The 20,061-nt window shown below is 57.0% G+C and overlaps 1 protein-coding gene and 1 long non-coding RNA gene across 11 annotated transcripts in view; one reads left to right on the top strand and one right to left on the bottom strand.

Moving 5' to 3' along the window:
- The first annotated feature begins 4,535 nt into the window (after window positions 1-4,535).
- The window catches only part of NECTIN2 (nectin cell adhesion molecule 2), a 33,252-nt gene continuing 17,726 nt past the window's right edge, over window positions 4,536-20,061 (top strand). For 5 of the 10 annotated variants that reach the window (XM_043502097.1, XM_043502100.1, XM_043502099.1 and 2 more), the window contains exon 1: window positions 6,128-6,221. In XM_043502097.1, the coding sequence (XP_043358032.1) occupies window positions 6,143-6,221 (79 nt within the window). In that variant the 5' untranslated portion in view covers window positions 6,128-6,142. Of the gene's footprint in view, window positions 4,759-6,127; window positions 6,222-17,828; window positions 18,357-20,061 lie in introns of those variants that run through there. The other 5 variants (XM_043502101.1, XM_038382544.2, XM_038382542.2 and 2 more) reach the window with 2 other exon arrangements.
- Window positions 11,478-19,135, bottom strand: LOC122457398. The gene is made up of 3 exons (XR_006276924.1): window positions 19,124-19,135; window positions 15,106-15,110; window positions 11,478-12,012 (listed from the first exon to the last, which is right to left on the bottom strand). It is a non-coding gene; the product is annotated as an uncharacterized LOC122457398 (long non-coding RNA).

The following is a 20,061-nucleotide window of genomic DNA, read 5'->3' as shown; positions in this document are numbered from 1 at the left end:
GAGCAGTCCTGGCTTAATGTTAAATCCCTTTAAACATGGATTCAGCTCCGGGGGGGCTGAGCAAAGCGAGGGGAACAGTTTAGGGTTCACAGGCAGTGTCACTCGGGATAGCAGGAAAAGCCACAAAGCCCAAGACTGAACTGAAATCAGTGGCCATACCCCTCCCCACATACACCCTGCACCCCCAGTCATCTCACACACACACCCTTCCTGTGTCCCCCCCCCACAATCCTCTCTCTCACACACACACACACACCCTGCACCCACAGGTCACTTCACACATACACACCGTGTACCCACAATCCCCTCACACACACCCCTAAACCCCCAGTCACCTCACACACACCCTTCCTGTGTCCCCCCCACAATCCTCTCACACACACCCTGCACCCCCAGGTCACTTCACACACACACACTGTGCACCCACAATCCCCTCACACACACACCCTGCACCCCCAGTCACCTCACACACATCCCCTTCCTGTGTCCCCCCCACAATCCCCTCAGATACACACCTCCTGCACCCCCCAGTCACCTCACACACACCCCTTTCCTGTGTCCCCCCCACAATCCTCTCTCACACACACCTCCTGCACCCCCTAGTCACCTCCCACATATCCCCTTCCTATGTCCCCCCCACAATCCCCTTACATGCACACCAGTGTCCCCACCATGCAATCCCCTCACACGCACACTGTGTTGCCCCACGCCATCCCTTCACACACACACCCTGTCTCCTCCCACACGCAATCCCCTCACACACACCCTGTGTCCCCCCCACAATCCCCTCTGTCATGGTGTCACGGGGCGAAGCTCTGGAACTGCTCCCTACAAAGCCATCCATAAAAGCTGAAAAGTGCAAGGTGGGGACGGTAGAAGTGTCCTACCTGGGCCACAAGGTGGGGTGCGGCCACCTGAAGCCGAAGCCGGCCAAATGGAGGCAATCAAGGACTGGCCCACTCCCCAGACTAAGAAGCAGGTCCAGGCTTTCATTGGGATGGCAGGGTACTGCCGGAGGTTTGTGCCCCACTTTAGCTCCCTGGCAGCTCCGCTCACAAAGCTATGTAGGAAGGGGAAGCTGGACAAGGCGGTCTTGACGGAGCAGTGCCAGAAGGCTCTCTGTGCGCTGAAGGGGGCACTTATCCAAAGCCCGGTGCTGGTAAACCCAGATTTTAACAAACCCTTCCTGGTGTTCATCGATGCCTCAGATGTGGGGCTGGGTGCGGTGCTGAGGCAAACTGATACTAAGGGGGAGAGACACCCCATTGTGTACCTGAGCAAGAAGCTGTTTCCCCGAGAGCAGCACTATGCGGCCATAGAGAAGGAATGCCTGGCCATGGTGTGGGCCCTAAAAACTGCAGCTGTATCTCTTTGGCCGGCGCTTCATGGTGTACTCTGACCATTCGCCCTGACGTGGCTGCATCAAATGAAAGGAGCTAATGCCAAGCTGCTGAGATGGAGCCGCTCCTCCAGGGGTATGACATGGAGCTGGTCCATGTGACGGGGAGTGCCAATGTTATAGCCGATACTTTATCCCGGAGCAGGGGCCCTGAACTTCCCCAGATCACTGGCTGTGACCCCGCTCAGTTCATACTTGAAGGGGGAGAGATGCGACGAAGTGGGGGTTTTCTTGTTTTTTCCTTGTTTTTCCTATGGTTTGCATGCAGAGGGGGTGGGACTCAGTTTCCCTGGCTGTTAGTGGTTTAACGAGGGGATGGGAGAGGGGGTTTGTGGGGACACAGGACCGGCGAGGGAACCTGGGACCCCGGCCAACGGCCTGGAGAATGGAGACCCCAGCAACTGGGGATCTGGGAACCCGGACGCCCAGCTCCAGAGTCGCAGCCGGTTCTGGCCAGTGGGGGGACAAGGGGCTGCGGGGACCCTGGTGACCTGACCAGTCGGGTCCAGCCAGAGAGGCCCAGAGCCCGGAAGAGGGGAGGAGGGCCCAGGCGACCCTATTTACCTGGAGAGGAGATAATGGACAGAGTGGGGACTTGGGGCCAGTGATAGCAGATACCCAGCTGGGAAGCAGGGGGGCTCTGGGCTGGGAAGAGGGAGCAGGCAGAGCCCACCTGGATGCAGGGGAGACTGGGATGTGCTGGGCTGGGGGAGGCCAGGTCTGAGGGCCCTGAGAGTTTCCTATGCTGTGTTCAGACGCTCACTAACCCCTCCTGTGTTACGCTGGCTGAGCGTCACTCCAGTCTAGAGAACAGGGTTTCATTATTCCCTCTGGGAGTGGAGGCCCCAGGGGTCCAGAGTGAGTGGACTCCCTGAGGGGGCCCACAGCAAGAAACAGGCGTGCTAATGCTAAGACTCAGAGAGGTGCGGCTCCAGGAGGTGGAGGGTCTTAACCCCCGAGAGAGAGTGGACCCCTGAGAAGGGCTGTCGCACTGAAGGGGGTTCCCCCCCAGGCACCGCAAGGGGCCAAGAGTGGGCATGATCTGTGAGTCCATGACACACACATCCTGTCTCCCCCCACAATCCCCTCACACACACACCCTTGTCCCCCCAGCCCACTCTTTCCCAACCCCTCTGCCATATATAAAAAGTTAAATTTCAATGTCAGAAGGACCCAGATCCTCGGTTGGTGTAAACTGGTGACAGCCCCTTGGGCTGGATGGTCGTGTGCTGATTGACTCTCAGCTGGGGCTCTGGGACCACTGACGCCAATGAAGCTATGGCTGATTTACAGCAGCTTTAAGGAGCAGCTGTTCAAGGAAGTAGCTGCCCAGCTGGGGAATGGTGACAGGTGTCAGTTAGGAGATACCCCGAAACATGTGAAAACCATGCTTTAGGCCCCTCCTAGGGGATGAACGCAAGCAGATAGCTGGGGAGGGACCCTGGCTGCATCATGCCTGGCCCCATGGAGGAGGGCTGCAGTGCCCTGAACTGCAGGGTGGGGGTGCAAGTCCAAGGACCAGGCAGGAGGCCAGTAGGAAAATCTTTCCAGCGAGGTTGGGGGCTGTTTTGGGGCTGGCTGAGCTCCCTGGAGCAGAGGGCTCAGGAGCTGGGAACCAGGGTGAAGTAGCAACTCAAGAGGGTTGGGGCCTGACAGGCGTGCTGGGCTGTACTGAAACAGAACAAATCCGCCCCCAAGAAGGGGGGATGTTGTCCCAAGTGCTTCTGGCTGTCAGCGAGTTAGCGGGACAATCGGGAGGGAACTGACTGCAGGAGCCCTGCAGGGTCACCTTGTGCCACAAGGGGGCACACCTAGGACAGCGCTGCCACCTCCCCCCCACGGAGATGGGGGCCTGTGTTGTGCTGATCATTGCACAGACCCCCTGAGATGGGGGTTCCCAGGGTGCTCGGTGTTGCACAGACCCCAACCGAGATCAGGTCCCCCGTTGCCCAAGGGCTGCAGATACACAGTGAGATGAGATGGTCCCTGCCTTGAAGGGCTCACAGTCTAAAAGCCAAAGGCAGGATCGCTCTCCAGCTGGGAGCAGAGGCCCGGAGAGCAGCAGGGACTGGCCTACGGGCACCCAGGGAGTCACCAGCAGAGCTGGGAATGGAACCCAGAGGTCCAGGGTGCCAGCTTGGGGCCTGACCCATCAGGGCAGCCTTTCTGCTGAGGAGATACAAAGCCCTGGCCCTGCCTCAGATCCAGCCCCAGGTGGGGACTTTTCCCCAGGCAGCACTGATTCTGATCTGGCCTTGGGGCAGGGCTGTTGGCTGGCTCAGAGTTGTGGGGAAGGGACATGGGGCTTTTCTCTATCACCACCCTGTTCCCTAACAGTGGAGCAGGAATCGGGGATTGGGCAAGTTACCCTGAGATAGCTGCTGACTCGGTGGCCACCTGATCAAGGGACAGGTGGGGGTCTGGGATATTGGGGTGTAGGTCTCCCAAGAAAGGTAACCAATTGCATTCAGTGGGATGTGCAAGGAGAGGCCACGCTCCTCCAGTCTCTGCTAGGGTGGGCATCACTCCCCGGACCTCAGGACTCCTGGGTTCTTTCCCTGGCTCTGGGATGGGAGTGGGGTCGGGGGGGGGGCGGTGTCCGGGAGCCAGGACTCCTAGGCTCTATCCCCAGCTCTGGGAGGGACGGGGGTCTAGTGGTTAGAGTGAGAGGGGTCTGGAAGCCAGGGCTCCTGGGTTCTCTCCCTTAGCCTGTTACAGCCCCTTCCTGCTCAGCCCAGGTGTGGGGTGCTGGGGCCTTGAGGAACCAGCCCCCCCCTCTATAAACCCATCCCCCCTGATCATTATCCCAGCCGCCAGGGGGCTCCTGGGCCGTTCTCGGCCCCTGCCGGGGGTCTGGGGTGCGGACACCCCGCTGTTCCCTGGGCTGCGATTCCACCGCGGCGGGCTTGGGTCCACGTCTGACCGTGGAGGGGGGTTTAGGGGCCGCCTGGAGAGCCCCACGTGAGGGCTGGGGGGAAGGTCCGTGCCCGGGGGGGCTGAGGCGCTGAGTGCCGGCCTGGGGAGGGGGACTGCGCCCGGTTGCTAAGGGCTGGGGGCGCGGGCGGGCCGGAGCCCCCAGAGTCCGCAGGCTGGGGGGGGGGGAGCCGGGTGGGGGCGGGGCGAGGCGGGGCTAGCGCTGGGGCCGGGCCGAGCCGAGCCGAGCCGGGCGCATGAGTGGGGCTGGGCTCTGGCAGGCGGGCGCCGAGGAGACCGGGGCAGCGGCGCGGGGCAGGACGGACACAGCGGCGCCGGCTGGACGGAGAGACGCGGCCGGACACCGAGCCAGGGTCGAGCCCAGCGGGGCCCCCTGCGTCCCATGGGCGCGCCCCGCAGCCTCGTCTTCTGGTGCCTGCTGAGCGGTAAGGGAGGCGTCGCCCCGGGCCCCCTCCAGACCGCCCCAATCCCCCCTGCGCCCCCAGTTCCCCCGATCGCCCCTCCCCGATCCCCCCTCCGCCCCCAGACCCCACGCTCTCCTCTCCAGGCCTCCGGCCCCCCATCCCTCCTGCGTCCCCCCTCCCTAGACTCTCCCGATCCCTCCTAACCCCCTTCGCCCCCCCGAGGCGCCCCAGTCCCGTCCCTGCGCCCCCAGCTCTAGGCTTTGCTGTGCCCCCCAATTCTGCCGCCTCCCCCTGTCCCGCGGCCCCCTCGGTCTTGCCCCCACCCCCGAACTCCGGCCCTTGGCATCTGCCCTCTCCCTGGATAAACTTTCTCTGTTCCCAAGATGGCGAGGTTCAGGGAACCTGTTTCTCTGGCTGGGCGCCGGGAGGCGGGGGCGTAGCCTTCGGACTTTGCTCAACTGAAGTGTGTGTGGGGGGGTCCAGTGCCTATTGTCCCCCCTCTGCCCTAAGGAATGTGGGGAATTGCAGCCCGAGGGGGGATCTCTTTTACCCCGGCGGCTCCCCACACTGGAGCATGCGGGTGGGGTCCTGGCCCCTCATTGTCCCGGGGTGGCTGCTTGCTTCTGTTCCAGACCCTGGCTGCGGTGTGGTTGCGGGGACATCGCGTCCCGCCCCACGACCCCTGGGAGCTGTGAAAAGGGGCTTTGCTCACAGCCCCGAAGCACCGGGGCAGGACAGCGGCTGATGCGCAGGGGGCCGGCTCTGCCTCGCGTCTGGAGGGTGGGTCCTGTGGGAACAGCTGTGTGAAGTCACCGGATCCCAGGAGAGCCTGGGGCGTTGGCGCAAGAGAAAGGTATCGCAGAAACTGTGGATCTAGGGGAAAAGTGAACTCCTACCTGGAGGTCTCTGAAACCGAGACTGGGAGCGACTCTGCTAAACTCACTCTGCTTTCAACGCCGTGTAAACACTAGGCTAGCAGAAGGCCCCTAAACCTGACACCAACCCTTCCCCCATGCTCCAGCTCGTGCTGGGACACCTGGGTTCTGTTGTTCTGCCCCCTGTGACTTAGGCCTTGTCCATACTAGAAGGTTTCGCCTCTGTTGCTAAACTGGTCTAGCTAACATGGCAACCAGGATCCGCGATTCCTTGGCCTAGGTCCTGCCCTGGGTGGTCCCTGTTCCGCTGAGCAATGGGACCCTGCAGTCCAGCTGTCTAGGACCCAGAACCAGTGCCCTCTCCCCCCCCCGCCCCCAGAGCCTGCAGCTGCATATGGGAGTTCAGTTATACCTGGCATCACCACTTCTTGTCCTGCAAAGCAAAGTGAGCTCTGTGGGTGGCACCTTTATCCTGGCCTAACTGTCCCTGCTAGGCCTTACCCCGTATAACTATTCAGACTGGAAATAAGATGAACCTGTTCATCTGCAGGGGAGGGGAACGGGGGGGAGAGAAGGAACTAACCCTTGGCTGGAGCAATTCACCAAGAGGTATGGTGGGTTTTTAAATCAAGGTGGCAATTCTTAAATCTAGATGGGATTAAAAAATGCCTGTACTTCAATAGGAATGATTGTGGGGCAGGTCTCTGACCTGTGTCATCTAGGAGGTCAGACCAGATGATCCCAAGGGCCCTTCTGGCCTTGGGATCTATTGTACTACTGACTTCTAGTGGAGACCAGGCGTGTGCGCGTACACCACAGACATCTGCCCGCACAGCTGTGCCGCTCAGGGATGTGAAGGGGTCACTGTCCTGGGTGTGATTGTACGTGGGGGTTTAGTCCACGCTGCCGCTAGCTCAGTGAAAGCTATGCCTGTGTGTGCTGCAGTCACACCCAGTTGCTGTGTAGATGCACCCCACGCCCATGTCTTGGTTCCCAACCTGTAATATGAGGAGTGCTCTTTTCCCTAGCTCACAGGAGTGGGGGGTAAATGTTGTGAGAAGCTCTGCTAAGACAGCAAAGGAGGCCATATAATGGCATAGCATGGCCCTGTCTTTATTTCCTATAGGCTGCTCTGCCATTTTAGCTACAAACAAATCTTGCCTCTGAAGTCTTTTTTTTCTTAGTTTAATCAGCCCCCCGGCTTTTCAAGGGAAACGGGAACTCCTGGGAAAATGTCATTTTCTGTGTGGATTTTTCACAAAATGGATTGAAAATTTTCATGTTGTTTTGGATTTTTCTGGGTTGACCGGGAGGGAAAACAGCAAAACAACTGCCCCAAAACCATACAACCCAGGAAACTGGAATTTTAGCTTGGTTGGAAAATGCTTTAGAACATAAGAACGGCCAGACTGGGTCAGACCAAAAGTTCATCCAGTCCAGTATCCTGTCTTCAAACAGTGGCCAGCGCCGGGTGCCCCAGAGGGAATGAACAGAACAGGGAATCATCAAGTGATCCATCCCCTGTTGCCCATTCCCAGCTTCTGGCAAACTGAGGCTAGGAACACCATCCCTGCCCATCCTGGCTTTGTGGAATGAAAACTCCTGACTGTTCTCCAGCACCTCCAATTCCAGCACCTGTGCATTGGTCTGACCCCGCTTGGCTGCTCTGAGCACCCCAGCTATTCTTGTGGGAGACGTGCAGTGCTGCTGGTCCTGGCGTCAGTGTGACCTCTGCTCCCTCACTGCTGATGGAAATGACTTCAATCGTTGAAAGGGAGGGAGGGGAAGCCAAATTTAATGGACTCTGGGGCAGAAACGTGTGATGTCCCCATCACATGCATTGCCCCTGTGTATACAGGGGATGTTAAAATGGATGCTACACGCACGCGGCTCCTTTCTGCAGCACCTGAATGCGCTTGGCTTCAGCCCCGTGTGACTATTGGCCTGAGGTGGGTATAGCAGAGAGAGGGGCCCCCAGCTGGCTGCCTGTCTCCCTGGTCTGGTGGAAGGCTGCTGGGTTGGGGGCCTGTACGGGTGCTGTCTAGGGACATTGGGCATACCTTCTGTGCGGGGCAGTTCTGCAGGAGGGTGGGGGCCTTTTGCGGTACACCCAGGTGCTCTAGATGTAAAATATCCTGCTGAGAAAGGCAGAGTGCATGCGGTGTGTTTAGGGAACATTCTGCGGGCACAGGTCCTACCAGCAACTTGCAGTCACTGTGTGTACAGCTATGCTGTAGGGATACAGGTTGTGTCAGGAGGAGGGTGTATAGGAATATAGGGTGTGTATTGGGCACCGGGTGTGCCAGGGGGCACCCTGTGCTTAGGGAGTGCAGTCTGCCTGTTCCAGGGGGGCCCAGTGCGCTCTAGCCCACAGGTTCCCAAACTTCTTTTGCTGCACTCTCTTTTGGAGTTTGGTGTCCCATGAAGGCCCCATCCTGTTGGGGAGGGAAACACGGCCCTTGTGTGGAGGGGAGAGCTGGAAAAAGAGGCCAGCCAGGTGGGATGGGGGCAAGAAAGAGTTCTCCCCCACCCCTCCATGCCCACCAGGCAGCAGCTGCTCCAGTGGCTCAGAGGGCTGGGCCCCACTGCCAGTCTGGGCTTTTGACCTGCTGGGCCCGGTTGCAGCACGGCACAGGTTTGGCACCATGATGGGGGCAGCTGGGCCAAACCCAAGCCACGCTGAGCCCTGTGTGCCAGCTTGTCCTTTTTAACCCAGGGCTCTGCCCAGCCCCAGTCCGGTCACTGGAACCCTTGGGTGCCTCAGTCATTTAGAAGCCCAGCAGCCCCACTTCCCTTGAGCCCAGCACACCCTGGCTGAGCCAGACACGGCAGGCCCCATGAGAAAGGCAGGCTCAGGGCCTAGCCTAGGAACATTAACCCCTTCCTCTCCTGCTGGCCACGTGGCCCTGGGAAACCCTTGGATGCGCCGATTCATCCTGCTCCATGAATCACACCCGTCTGCCCCCTCTGTTCTGGGGGTGTGTGTGTGTCTGTCTGTGTGCACTGGTGCAAACACTAGCGCTCATCCCAAAAGTAGCTATTTTCCTTAGGCAATTTAAAAAATAAATCCCCTACAAATGGCTTGTGAAAGTTTCCCCTGAAGAATATTTGGAGTTTTGACAGAAAAATGAAATCTGTTGGGGGATGGAGACTGGCTCTGGGGGAGGGTTAAAGAGAATGAGGCTTTTTGAAAATCAGTATTTTCACCAAAAGTAGAGAGGAATTGGTCAAACCCAGACATCGCACTGGGCAGCTTCTGGGTTTCAACAAGGTTTGCAAAAATCCCATTTCGATGGGAGAAAACTTGCAGCTGGCTCTAGAGCTGCAGGAATGGCATGTCGACACCCCCGCCCGCAGTGCAGACTGGGTCAGAGTCCCCATCAGGCCGAGGTCCCGGTTTCCCCCAGCGCTGCACTTCTGCCTCCTCCTGCCTGGGTGACAGGGCAAACGTCTGTGGCATGTTCAGGCTGTACAGCAGCTCACTCCCATTTTGAGCTGGAGTGAATCCTGGAATCCTGTCCACTGGGCAGGATTTGATCCTGAAGCATCCAGGAGCTTGCAAAGATCAGTGGCCTCCCTGCACCTCTGTGAGGTTGGGAACTGCCCCAATCCACAGATGGGGAAACAGAGGCACAGGGAGATTCAGTGACTTGTACAAGGAGCTGAGATTAGAACCCAGGCGTCCTGAGCCCCAGGTTAGCACCTTGCCTACGGGCCCAGCCTGTCCTTGGGCAGAGCCGGTGAGCCTGGCGTCATTTGTATCGTGCCGGGAGCTGCAGGGGCCCTGGCGGATGGTCCCTACCCAAAGAGCTCAGTCTGAGTAACCAGAGGGGATCGCCCTCCCCTCGAGGAAGAGGCAGCGGCTGGCTGGGGATATAGCGGGTATTTCACGGCCCAGACAGTACCAATCATTAGAAGCCAGACACCAAAGAGACCACTGGTGCCAGGGACGGTGCTGGAGGTTGGGGAGGCTGTCGGGCCATGGCAGAGATGTTGCCTGCGCTGACCCCTTTGCAGTGGGGCCCTGCTGCATTGGGACAAGCAGCCAATGCAGAGCCCATTGACTTTGTTTGCACTGGCTGAAGGGAGTGGGAGAGGCTGCAGGGAGCAGCTGCATCCCAGTACTGTCCATCCCTGGGTACAACCCACTCTGTAGTCCCCGCTGTGCTGTGCTTTGCACACCCCTGCCTCTGCACACCCCCCTCCCACTCCCGCCTCCCTGTTCCAGCCCTAATCCCAGCTCCGCCCTGCCTTTGTCTCCAATGCACCAACATTCCTGAGATACCCTGGCCAGGGGACAGCATGGCCACCTCCTGCATTAGTGGGGAATGGGGGCTGGGAGCCCGGACTCCTGGGTTCTCTCAATGGGTTGGTGTTTAGAGCAGGGTTTGTGTTGTAGCCCTGTTTGCTGTGTCTGGCAATGGCAGCCGTACCAGCCCTGATGTGGGGGAAAGGAGAAGGAACGGGCTTCTCAATAATGATCTGAATAAATGAGCTGTGAAGCGCTGTCTCTGCTCGTTGAGATCTCCCTGAACTGCGGTGTCCCCCTGGGCCCTGCAGGACAGGGAGCATAATCCTGGCAGACGTGCAGCCCCCACCCTGCGCCTCAGCTGCGATGCTGCCTTCCTAGAAGTGACTCTTGGACAGAGATGGGGGCTCATTGCAGCAGCATGGCAAAGGATGTGGCGACATAATGTGAAGAGACTGCTCTGTCCTCTGCAGCTACAGTGCTGAGCCAGGACTCCTGGGTTCTATCCCCGGCTCTGGCACTGTAAGGTTAGCCAAGTGTCCTTCCTGCTTGTCCCTCGGTTTCCTGTCTGTAAAATGGGGATCCCTCCGCCTTGTCGTTGGGCACCTGCCTCTGAAGTGCAGAGTTACGTCTCATTGATCCTCCAGTGCTGGCCTTGGAGTGGCAGGGCTGTGACTGGTTTCCCAGGGAAGGGACTCGGAGAACAGGGACAGGTTTGCCAGGGTGGTGGGTGCAGTGGTGGGGAGATTGCAGGGAGCCCCCCCTTCTGTTACTCTCTCAAGGACTCCTGTGTCCCCCTGCTGACCTGCAGGCAGCTGCGCATTCTCCCAGCCTATCACCTGCTCCCGCCCTGCACCCTCTGGCCTGCCTTTCAGCGGTCAGTTCTCTCCCCCGCCCTGTCCGCAGTCTGGCACCGGGCAGTTAGGGGAGTGGATATCTGCTGCAAGTCCCTGCTCCACTGAAACCGCTTTGTCTGCCTGCTGTAACTACATCAAACAGCACTTCCCTCATTCTGGCTGCGCTGCCCCGCCCTCACCGCGCAGGGCAGCTTCCTGGTGGGTGACCTACTTCTCCCCTCCCCCATCGTTTGCATGTATTTAAAAAACCAGGGAGAATCAGAATTACCCCCCGCCCCAGGGGCTGCTTGCTGCATCTTGTGGGTTATATTTATTAAGCCATATTGATTGGCCTGGCGCACACACCCCGTCGTCCCCTTCCTGGATTCCCCAGGGCTGCAGCCTCTTCTCCTGCCAATCGCGCTCCGGATTGGTTGGCCTTTATGGTTCAGACCCTGGGTTCAGCTGGGTTCTCTCCCAGCTCTGGGAGGGGAGTGGGGTCTAGTTAGGGTGAACAGATAGCAAGTGTGAAAAATTGGGATGGGGGTGGTGCGTAATAGGTGCCTATATAAGACAAAACCCAGAATATCGGGACTGTCCCTATAAAATTGGGACATCTGATCACCCTAGGTCTAGTGGTTAGGGGAGGGGGAGTCAGAAGCCAGGACTCCTGGGTTCTCTCCCAGCTCTGGGAGGAGAGCGGGGTCTCGTGGTTTAGAGCTGGGAGCCAGAACTCCTGGGTTCTCTCCCAGCTTTGGGCCACTGGGTGGCCATGGGCAAGTCACAGTCCTCAGGTGTATAAACAGGGGAGCTGTGAGGAGGAGAAGGGAGGCAATTTTACCTCTGTCTTGGTGAGACGGATCCTGGAATCCTGTGTCCTGTTCTGGGGGCGCCTGTGGAAAAGCTGAAGAGGGGGCAGAGACGAGCCCCAGAAACGATCTAAGGCTGGAGAAAAAGGTCTGATGGGGAGAGATGGACGCAGCGCAATCTGCTGAGCTTCTCAGATGAAGGTTGAGAGCTGACTTGGTTATGGGATCTGAGTGCCATCCCGGGGAGAAATCTTGCGAGCTGCAGCCTCTGAGCTAGCAAAGGAAGGCGGAGGAGCCAGTGGCTAGCAGCTGCAGCCAGACAAATCCCAGCTGCGACAGGAGGCACTAGTCTGATGTTGAGGGGATCACTAGGGGAACAAATTCCCGAGGGCCGTGGCTCCATCTTAGACCAGAGTGGGGCCTTTCTGGAAGGGGCTTTCGCCAAATGCGGGTTATTGGGCTCAGCGCAGGGTCACTGGGTGAAACTCGTTGGCCTGCGATGTCCCCTCAGGGGATGGGGAATGGACCCTCTGGCCTTAAAATCTAGAAAAATGACAGTTGCTGCCTTGCATGGTTTCCCCACCTGTTGGATGTAAAGAATGTGGCTCACGCTGGTGGCTTGTATCCTGGAAAGGTTTCGAGGGTCTCTGAGCATGAGCTGGCAGCTGATGCTGTAGCTAAGGGGGAGTGAATGGGTCCCTGGCATGTCTGGGCAGGAGAACAGCAAGCCAGAGCAGGGTGGAGGTGTTCTCTCTGTGTACAACACGGGTGAGGCCATCACTGGACACTGCATCTGGTTCTGGTGCTGTAAACAAAGTGGGAAGGGCTCGGAGAAGAGCTACAAGAACGATTCAGAGACTGGGAAAGCGGCCTTTGCCCGTCCCCCTCCCTGCATTCAGCGTCTCCAGGAGAAGGTTAAGAAGTGGTCGGTCATAATCAGTGTGGGTTGCTTTGATCCTCTGCCTCTCCCTTCCCCAGACAGCAAACATGCACCAGGATCAGCTGGCTCCTCAGGCCTTGATCGGAGCCTGGGCAGAGTGGCCTTGTTAAAGAGCTGGGATGAGACGTGTCACACCTGGGTTCTCTTCCCAGCGCTGCCAGACTCACTGGATGACCTTGGGAGAGTCACTGCAGCCCTCGGTTCCCATCTGTAATGCGGGATAATGATCCTGCCTTGGTCTGTTGAGACTGGACGCTCTGGGAGTCTCTCATCATGTCTGCAACGCCCAGTATGATGGGGACTTCTGATCTCGGTTTCGGGGGGCAGGGGTCCTGATTTCTGTTGGGGCCTCTAGCAATCAGAATCGTAGGACTGAAAGGGACCTCAAGAGGTCCTCTAATCCAGCCCCCTGCATTCAAGGCAGGATGAGGTATTATCTAGATCATCCCTGAGCAGTGTCTGTCTAACCTGATCTTAAAAATCTCCAATGATGGAGATTCTACAACTTCCCTAGGCAATTTATTCCAGTGCTTAACCACCCTGACACTTAAGACACTTTTCCTGATGTCCAACCTAAACCTCCCTTGCTTCAATTTAAGCCCATTGCTTCTTGTCCTAGCCTCAGAGGTTATGGAGAATATTTTTTCTCCCTCCTCCTTGTAACAACCTTTTATGTACTTGAAAACTGTTCTCATGTCCCCTCTCAGTCGTCTTGTCTCTTCAGACTAAACAAATCCAGTTTTTTCAATCTTCCCTCATAGGTCATGTTTTCCAGACCTTTACTCATTTTTGTTGCTCTTCTCTGGACTTTCTCCAATTTGTTCCTGAAATGTGGCACCCAGAACTGGACACAATGCTCCAGTTGAGGCCTAATCAGTAGAGCGGAAGAATTACTACTTGTGTCTTGTTTACAACACTCCTGCTAAGACATCCCAGAATTATGTTTGCTTTTTATTCAACAGTTACACAATTTACTCATATTTAGCTTGTGATCCACTATGACCCCCAGATCCCTTTCCGTAGTACTCCTTCCTGGGCAGTCATTTCCCATTTAGTGTGTATGCAACTGGTTGTTCCTTCCTAAATGGAGTACTTTACATTTGTCCTTATTGAATTTTAACCTATTTACTTCAGACCATTTCTCCGGTTTTTCCAGATCATTTTGAATTTTAATCCTATCCTCAAAAGCACTTGCAACCCTCCCAGCTTGACATTGTCAGCAAATATTATAAGTGTACTCTCTGTGCCATTATCTAAATGATTGAGGAAGATATTGAACAGATCCAGACCCAGGGCCGATCCCTGAGGGTAACAGGCATTAAATCTGTATTCATTAAGGATTAGTGTGTCCTTTGTATAGCCGTGGCTGCGAGGGGCATGCAGACCAGTCTAAATGTCATCTGAGCGCAGTTGAGGCCAGGGAATGTGCTCAGCTCCCCCAGAGCCCTTTGGGGTGACTCCTTGCCCCCATCCCAGATCAGAGATCATTCCCTTGATATGGTCAGTGGCCAGGGAACTGGAACCTGCCTTCTGCCAGCCCATGGCTGCTGCAAGTCTGTTTGGTTCCCTGTTTGGTTCCCTGCATCGCAGCAGAACTGGGAATGTGAAAAGCTCCTGTGTCTGGGCCCCTCTCACTGCTGTTTCCTGTGCAGGCTGCTCACCCTTTGCAGTAGTGCCGAGAGGCTGTATTTGCAAGGGAGAAACGCATGATAAGACAGTCCCTGCCCCGCAGACCTGAGGGCCTCAGTGCATGTTAGTGTCATCCCTGTGTTAAGGCTCTGCTGCAAAGGGTGAATTGCCAGGTGTCGTTCCCTGGCCTGGGTTATTCATAGATTGTCCAAGCCAGAAGGGACAGTTGTGAATATCTTGTCTGACCTGCTGTGTGAGGCCGGCCAAGAGGGCAAACTAGGTTAACAGTGAGCCCCCATCCATTCTTGTAGCTAGAGCTATTGGAACGGTGCTCTTCCCAGAGCCGGGATAGAATCCAGGAGTCCTGGCTCCCAGGCCCTAACAATGACTGGAGCATCTCCTCCCCCATCTATGCATGGGTCTCTCTTGTCATCCTCTCTTCCCAGTGCCTGTTTCCATCTGGCTGCTGTCCCACACCGTGCCCCTGCCTCACATTGGAGCACCCAGCGCTTCAGGGTCTTGTCTCCTCCCCCCCCACCAAGATGAGCACCTGGCACCTGAACTGCCCAATGGGAAGGGGCCTTTTATATGTAACTTGCCTCTTATTGCTGCTGGAGCCTGTAGTTAGCCCCCCTCCCTGTGCTGCGATGCGGAGCCAGCATTGTCCACAGAGCTGTCTAAAGCAGCATAGAGGGTGGCGGGGAGCCGCTAGCCCCCTCCCTGGCTCACCTGCAGTGGTGGGAGAATCGGGGTGGCTTCCAGGCTGGTCCAGCTGGACACGCTTGTGCATTTGCAGCCCTGCTGCTGCTGTCTGGTCCTGTTGACTCAGCTGGAGGCAGGGAGAGGGAGAGTCAGACACAATCCTGGTCCCCCTTCTCTGTTTGCTCCCCCCTCCCAAAATGTTCCTGATAAGGAACAGGTGCCTCTTAGCACCACAAGTTGGGGGTGTGGTCCAGGCTGGCAATACCAGCTGCTTGTGTTTACCGTGTACCTGCTGTGCAGAGATGTGGCTGCTTCTGGGGTGGGGCACAGGGGCTGTTTTTACAGGGCTCTCTTGCCTGGCTCTGAGATGCACCTCTGGGCTGTGGGGCCCATTGAACAGCAACACACCAGTGCTATTTAGCAATGTAGATTTGAGAAGGAAAAAGAGGGGGATTTGGGTTAGAGACTATAATTATAAAGCCAGGAAAAAGGGGATAACCAAGCCCGCTACTAAGTCCAGGTTTATTTCTGCTTAGTTGGGGTCTCTGGGAGCTTCCCCGAGCAGTGGAGGATATAATGCAGCTCTGCAGTTACCCTCCGCCGCCTCCTTTTCGGTTTTTGTTTTTCCCCTCATGTAAAACTGAATTTTTAATGCTCCCGCCTCACGCTCGATCTGGTTTCTTATTAAATTAGGGGCCGCTTCATTCACGCTCTTAGAATTAGACTGACTGTGGCGCGCAGCTCGAGATGGCTCTGTCGCTTCCCATTACGAGCAGGAGGTCTGCGTGCCTGGTTCACTGGGATAATGGTCCTAGCTGAGGGACGAATCCTAAGAGAGGGCTCTGGAAGCCAGAGCGGAGAGGGGTTTGGGGTGGGTGCGTTTGCCAGGCTAGTCCCTCACCAGCTATGGCTATTTTTAAAAAGTGAAACTGTCTGTGTGTCTGTCCCATTGGCTGTCTGTCCTTTGTGTGCCTCGGCCCTGTGGCCGTCTGTCCTTTTGTGTGCCTCTTTCTCTCTTGCAAAGATCCCTTAGCTGACTGGGAACAAAAAAAGCCTTTTCTTCTGCAGCAAAATCATCAGGCAAAAAATCTGCTTGGAGCCTTTTTCCTCTCTCATTTATCAAACTGATCTAAGTGGGGCGCAGGGATGGTGCAATTAGGGGGGTTTGTTTGTTACACAGGGCTAAGGGGCCCCACTCCCCCTGTCATGCCGGGTGCTGCACAGACCTCGCCCTCCTAGCCAAAATGCAGTGGAGGGGCTGGGCATGATTTGGGGGGTGGGGCATGTTGGGCGCTGTATAGGCTCCCACCAGCCGAGATCAAAATGAGTCCCCCCCCCACATTGTGTCGGATGCTCTGCAGCTGCCCCCGGCCAAATCAGGGGCTCCCGCATTGTGCTGGGTGCTGGCCCCCAGGCTGAGATTGGGTGACCCCCTCCGTTGTGCTGGGTGCTGCCCCCCAGACTGAGATTGGAAGGGCCCCCCCAGGCAGACATGGTGCTGTGCAGATGCATAGCTGGGCGCAATCCTTGGCTCAAAATGTTCGCAGTCTAAGTGGCCAAAGGCAGGATCATCTCCCCACGTTACAGCTGGGGAGTTTGGTTCTGGGCGATGCAGGAACTGGCCCTGCTCACACAGGGAGCCAGCAGCAGGGCTGGGAAGTGAACCCAGGTGTCCCGAGTCCCAGTCCACAACCCGGGTTTTCTTTGGAGTGGCTGAAGAGGGAAATTGCAGCTCAAAAGGTTCTGGTTCGGCAGAGCTAGCGGAGGAGGGAGCTGCGAGGGAAAGTAGTGGATCCCACAGCCAGCCTGATACAGAGGCCCTGGGAGGAGAGTGGGGGCTAGTGGTTAGAGCCGGGGGGGCTGGGAGCAGGACTCCTGGGTTCTATCCCAGCTCTGGGAGGGGCGTGAGGCCTATTGGACTGGGGGGGTGACTGGGAGCAGGGCTCCTGGGTTCTATCCAGGCTGTAGTGTGCTGAGCCAGGCCAGCCACAGTGATTAAAGTATGACCAGTTCTCTCCCTGTCCCTGTTCAGCGAGTGGGAGCCTCCCCAGCTCCAATCCCTCTGTCCTTTACTCCCTGCTGACCCAGGCATGTTGCTTTCCCTTTGCTGCATTGTCTGGGTGGAGGGGGTGTGTGTGTGTGTGTGTGTGCGCGTGCGTGCAGGAAATAGTGTCCCATGTCCTCCCTGCCAGACAGGAAGGCAGCTGTGGCAGGGACAGTAGGTTACTGTCTGTGAAGCAGAGAAGCTGGCACCTTACCCAGCAGCTTGGAAATGCGGGGAGAACTGGGCTGCATAGCCCTGAGCCATCTGCTGTCCTCATCTCTGTAGCAGGGGACATGCGGCCTCTGTGTGTGTGGGTTGGATTTGCATCCATGTCCCTCAAATCCCTGCCCAGATACCACGCTTTGTGTGCCCCCAGCCTGGATGGACACAAGCTCATAGCTCTGCTGCAGGAGGAGAATGGGCCAGATGTTAAGGGGTGGACTGGGAGCCAGGACTCCTGGGTTCTGTCCCAGCTCTGGGAGTGGAGCAGTGTCTAGTGGTTAGAGCTGGGGGCTGGGAGCCAGGATGGGTTCCATTCGTAGCTTTGCTGCCAACTCACTATGTGATGGTGGTGAGTCATTTACCAGCTGTGTCTGGTGAGTAACGGGTTTTCTGAGATATGAAGCATTTATTAGTGATAGTGTTTGGTTCCTGCCCCGGGGGCCAACGGAGAGCTGCTGCCATTGATGGCACCAGGCCTGGGACTGGGGCAAGGCTGTAGTACCAGATGTTGGCCAGTTCCTGTGAAGCTGTGGGCCAGGTTGGGGTGGTGGTTGTGTGATCTCTCAGATGCAGGCCCAGCTATGGGATAGGTGGGGCTGTGCGTATGAGAGTCATACCAAGGGGGAATCCACATCTGGGAGCAGCAGTCAGGGGGTGGGCTGTCTCAGAGTGGGGTGGGGAATGGGATTCAGGGCCTTTCCCGGGGCAGGGGACTGGCTGGCTCAGGGAGTGAGGCACAGGGCTGTTCCTATTCATGGGGTATTCTAACTCTTGCAGTCGTCTGGGATGGGGTGTGTGTGAGGGAGGTGGTGGCTGGCAGGCCCTGTACCGCTGTCTGCATTTGGAACGGGGGTTAGGACTGTTGCGAGGAGATGAGCTGCAGCTCTGGGGCAAATCCAAACCATGGGGGGCGACACCCATGCCGGGACACCCGCAGAGCTGCACGTTTTCAGCTGAAGGGAGGCGGCTGTGAGTGATCCTGGGCCCCGTGGCATGTCTGCAGCGTGGGACTGGTACTGCTGGAGCTGGGGGCCTTTGGGGCTAATCTGTGTCGGGGCCCTCTGACCTCAGACCCAAGTTACTGCTTAACTGGAAGCAGGCAGCTCCCGATCTGCACAGTGTGTCCCCCTGGCTGGGGGCTCATGAAATTGGAGCAATGTCTTGGGCGCGTGAGGGTGAAGCCGAATCAATGGAAGTGGCCCAGATAGCGAAGTCCGAACCAGACCGGATTCAGCAGCCTGAAAATGCACTGTGCCTTTAGCCTGCACGCCTGTATGTGTAAACGCGCAGTCTGTATGGATACAGCCACGCAGATACGGGGGGAGCAGGGATGTCCGCATGGAGAGACACACTGGGGGCGGGGCTGGGGAGATCCAGCGCTGTGCCTGACTTGTGCTGCTGTTGTCACGACGCTTGTGCTATCTGATCTTTCTTCATAAAGACCCAGCTCCCAGGGTCATGTGATTTGAGACTTGCCGCTTTTGTTTGGAAAAAGTCCATTCTGGCTCTCCTGGCTGGCAGAGTGGGGTGTCAGGAGACAAGAAAACACCTCAAAAAGCAGAAGGCAAAACAAGCCAAATCGGGCTGGGGGGAGGAAGAGTTTAAGAAACAAAAACAATGGGTCTTATGTGGCCCTGAGTCACGAAAATTTCAGATTAGTGACTGTACAAGGAGAGGTGGAAGCCTTTGTGTGAGAGAGTTGGATGGGTGTGTATTTGTGCTTGCAGGTCTGGGGGTGTGGATAAAACAAGTCTGTCTGTCTGTGCTGGAATACAATGGCACATTGGACAGTCAGACCGTCGGGGGAGGCTCCCAGACACTGCATGGGTCTCCTTGGGAGAGCAGCGCTGTCTCCGGTTAGTGGGATGAACAAATCGGGTGCAAGGGGGCCTGTTAAATGGAGTGAATTTGATCAGCACCTGTAGCAGCACTCAGCTGGCTGGGCTAGAAATCTTCCCATGTCCCACTGCTGGCAGCCTCTGCCCTCTCTGCTCGATTCTCCTACACTCTGGATTGGGGTGCGGGAGGGTGACAGCGCTTTAAGCTGCATGCTTGCTCCTTTACTAATTCATGGCAGCACGTCAGAAGAGATCTTCATCTGGTGCATCCCTGACAGGGTGGGACATGGGGCTATTTATACAGGGACCCCTTGCCCAAGGTTGGGGCTCCCAGCTCTTCCTTTGGGGAGACAATTCTCCAGCCTGATCCATCTCTCTGTTGTGATATTTTTTCCACAGTATGCAGCCTAGCTTTTCCCTTTTCTGAACTGGCCCCAGTTGTCCCTTGGCCTTGTCTATATGCAGAGCTGCACCTCTTTAAGGTCTGGGTTTAAATGGATTCAGGTAACTGTGTAAATGGCCCTGTGGACACACGGGGTTGGCTGGAGGTGGCCTTAGGTCTAAGCATGCAGTTGTACCAGTTACAAAGCTGCCACATTCAGTTCTATCGGAGCAATTTCCTGTGCAGCCCTTGCCCAGGTGTTGTTACTTGGGCAAACGACCCAGGAACAGGCGCGTTCGTACAGGGCTCTGCATGCCCCAGACCCATGGAGTTAAACCCGTGGGCAGAGAAGAGCTGCAGAAATGATCTGAGGGCTGGAGAAAATGCCTTGGAGCGAGGCTGAGCGTGCTCAGTCTGGCTGGCGTCTCACAAGGGTCACGAGGTGCGGGGGTCGGGGGGGTCGAAGTGGTTTCCATCATACACAGAGTTTACAGTTTGGTTTAGTGGCTCTTGGCACCCCCCTCTACACGCTGCTCCAACGCCCCTGAAGAGGTGACTGTCCCAGGCACTGAAAGGCTCTCTGAACCTAGCGGAAGAGCAGAACAGGAGCCAGTGATGGGACAGTAAAGCCAGACATGGTGCAATTGGGAACAAGGCACCAGTTCTGAGTGGATTGGGAGGGACTCCCATGGGAAGTGGTGGGCTCTCGCTGACAGGCGGGTTTGTGCAGGGCGACTGCGTCGAATTCCCTGGCCTGTGCTATACAGCAGGTCAGACTGCAAGCACGAACAGTCCCTT

Source organism: Dermochelys coriacea, chromosome 24 (genome assembly GCF_009764565.3).
Source record: "Dermochelys coriacea isolate rDerCor1 chromosome 24, rDerCor1.pri.v4, whole genome shotgun sequence".
NCBI classification, from domain to species: domain Eukaryota; kingdom Metazoa; phylum Chordata; order Testudines; family Dermochelyidae; genus Dermochelys; species Dermochelys coriacea.
This window is presented reverse-complemented; position numbering and strand designations above follow the sequence as displayed.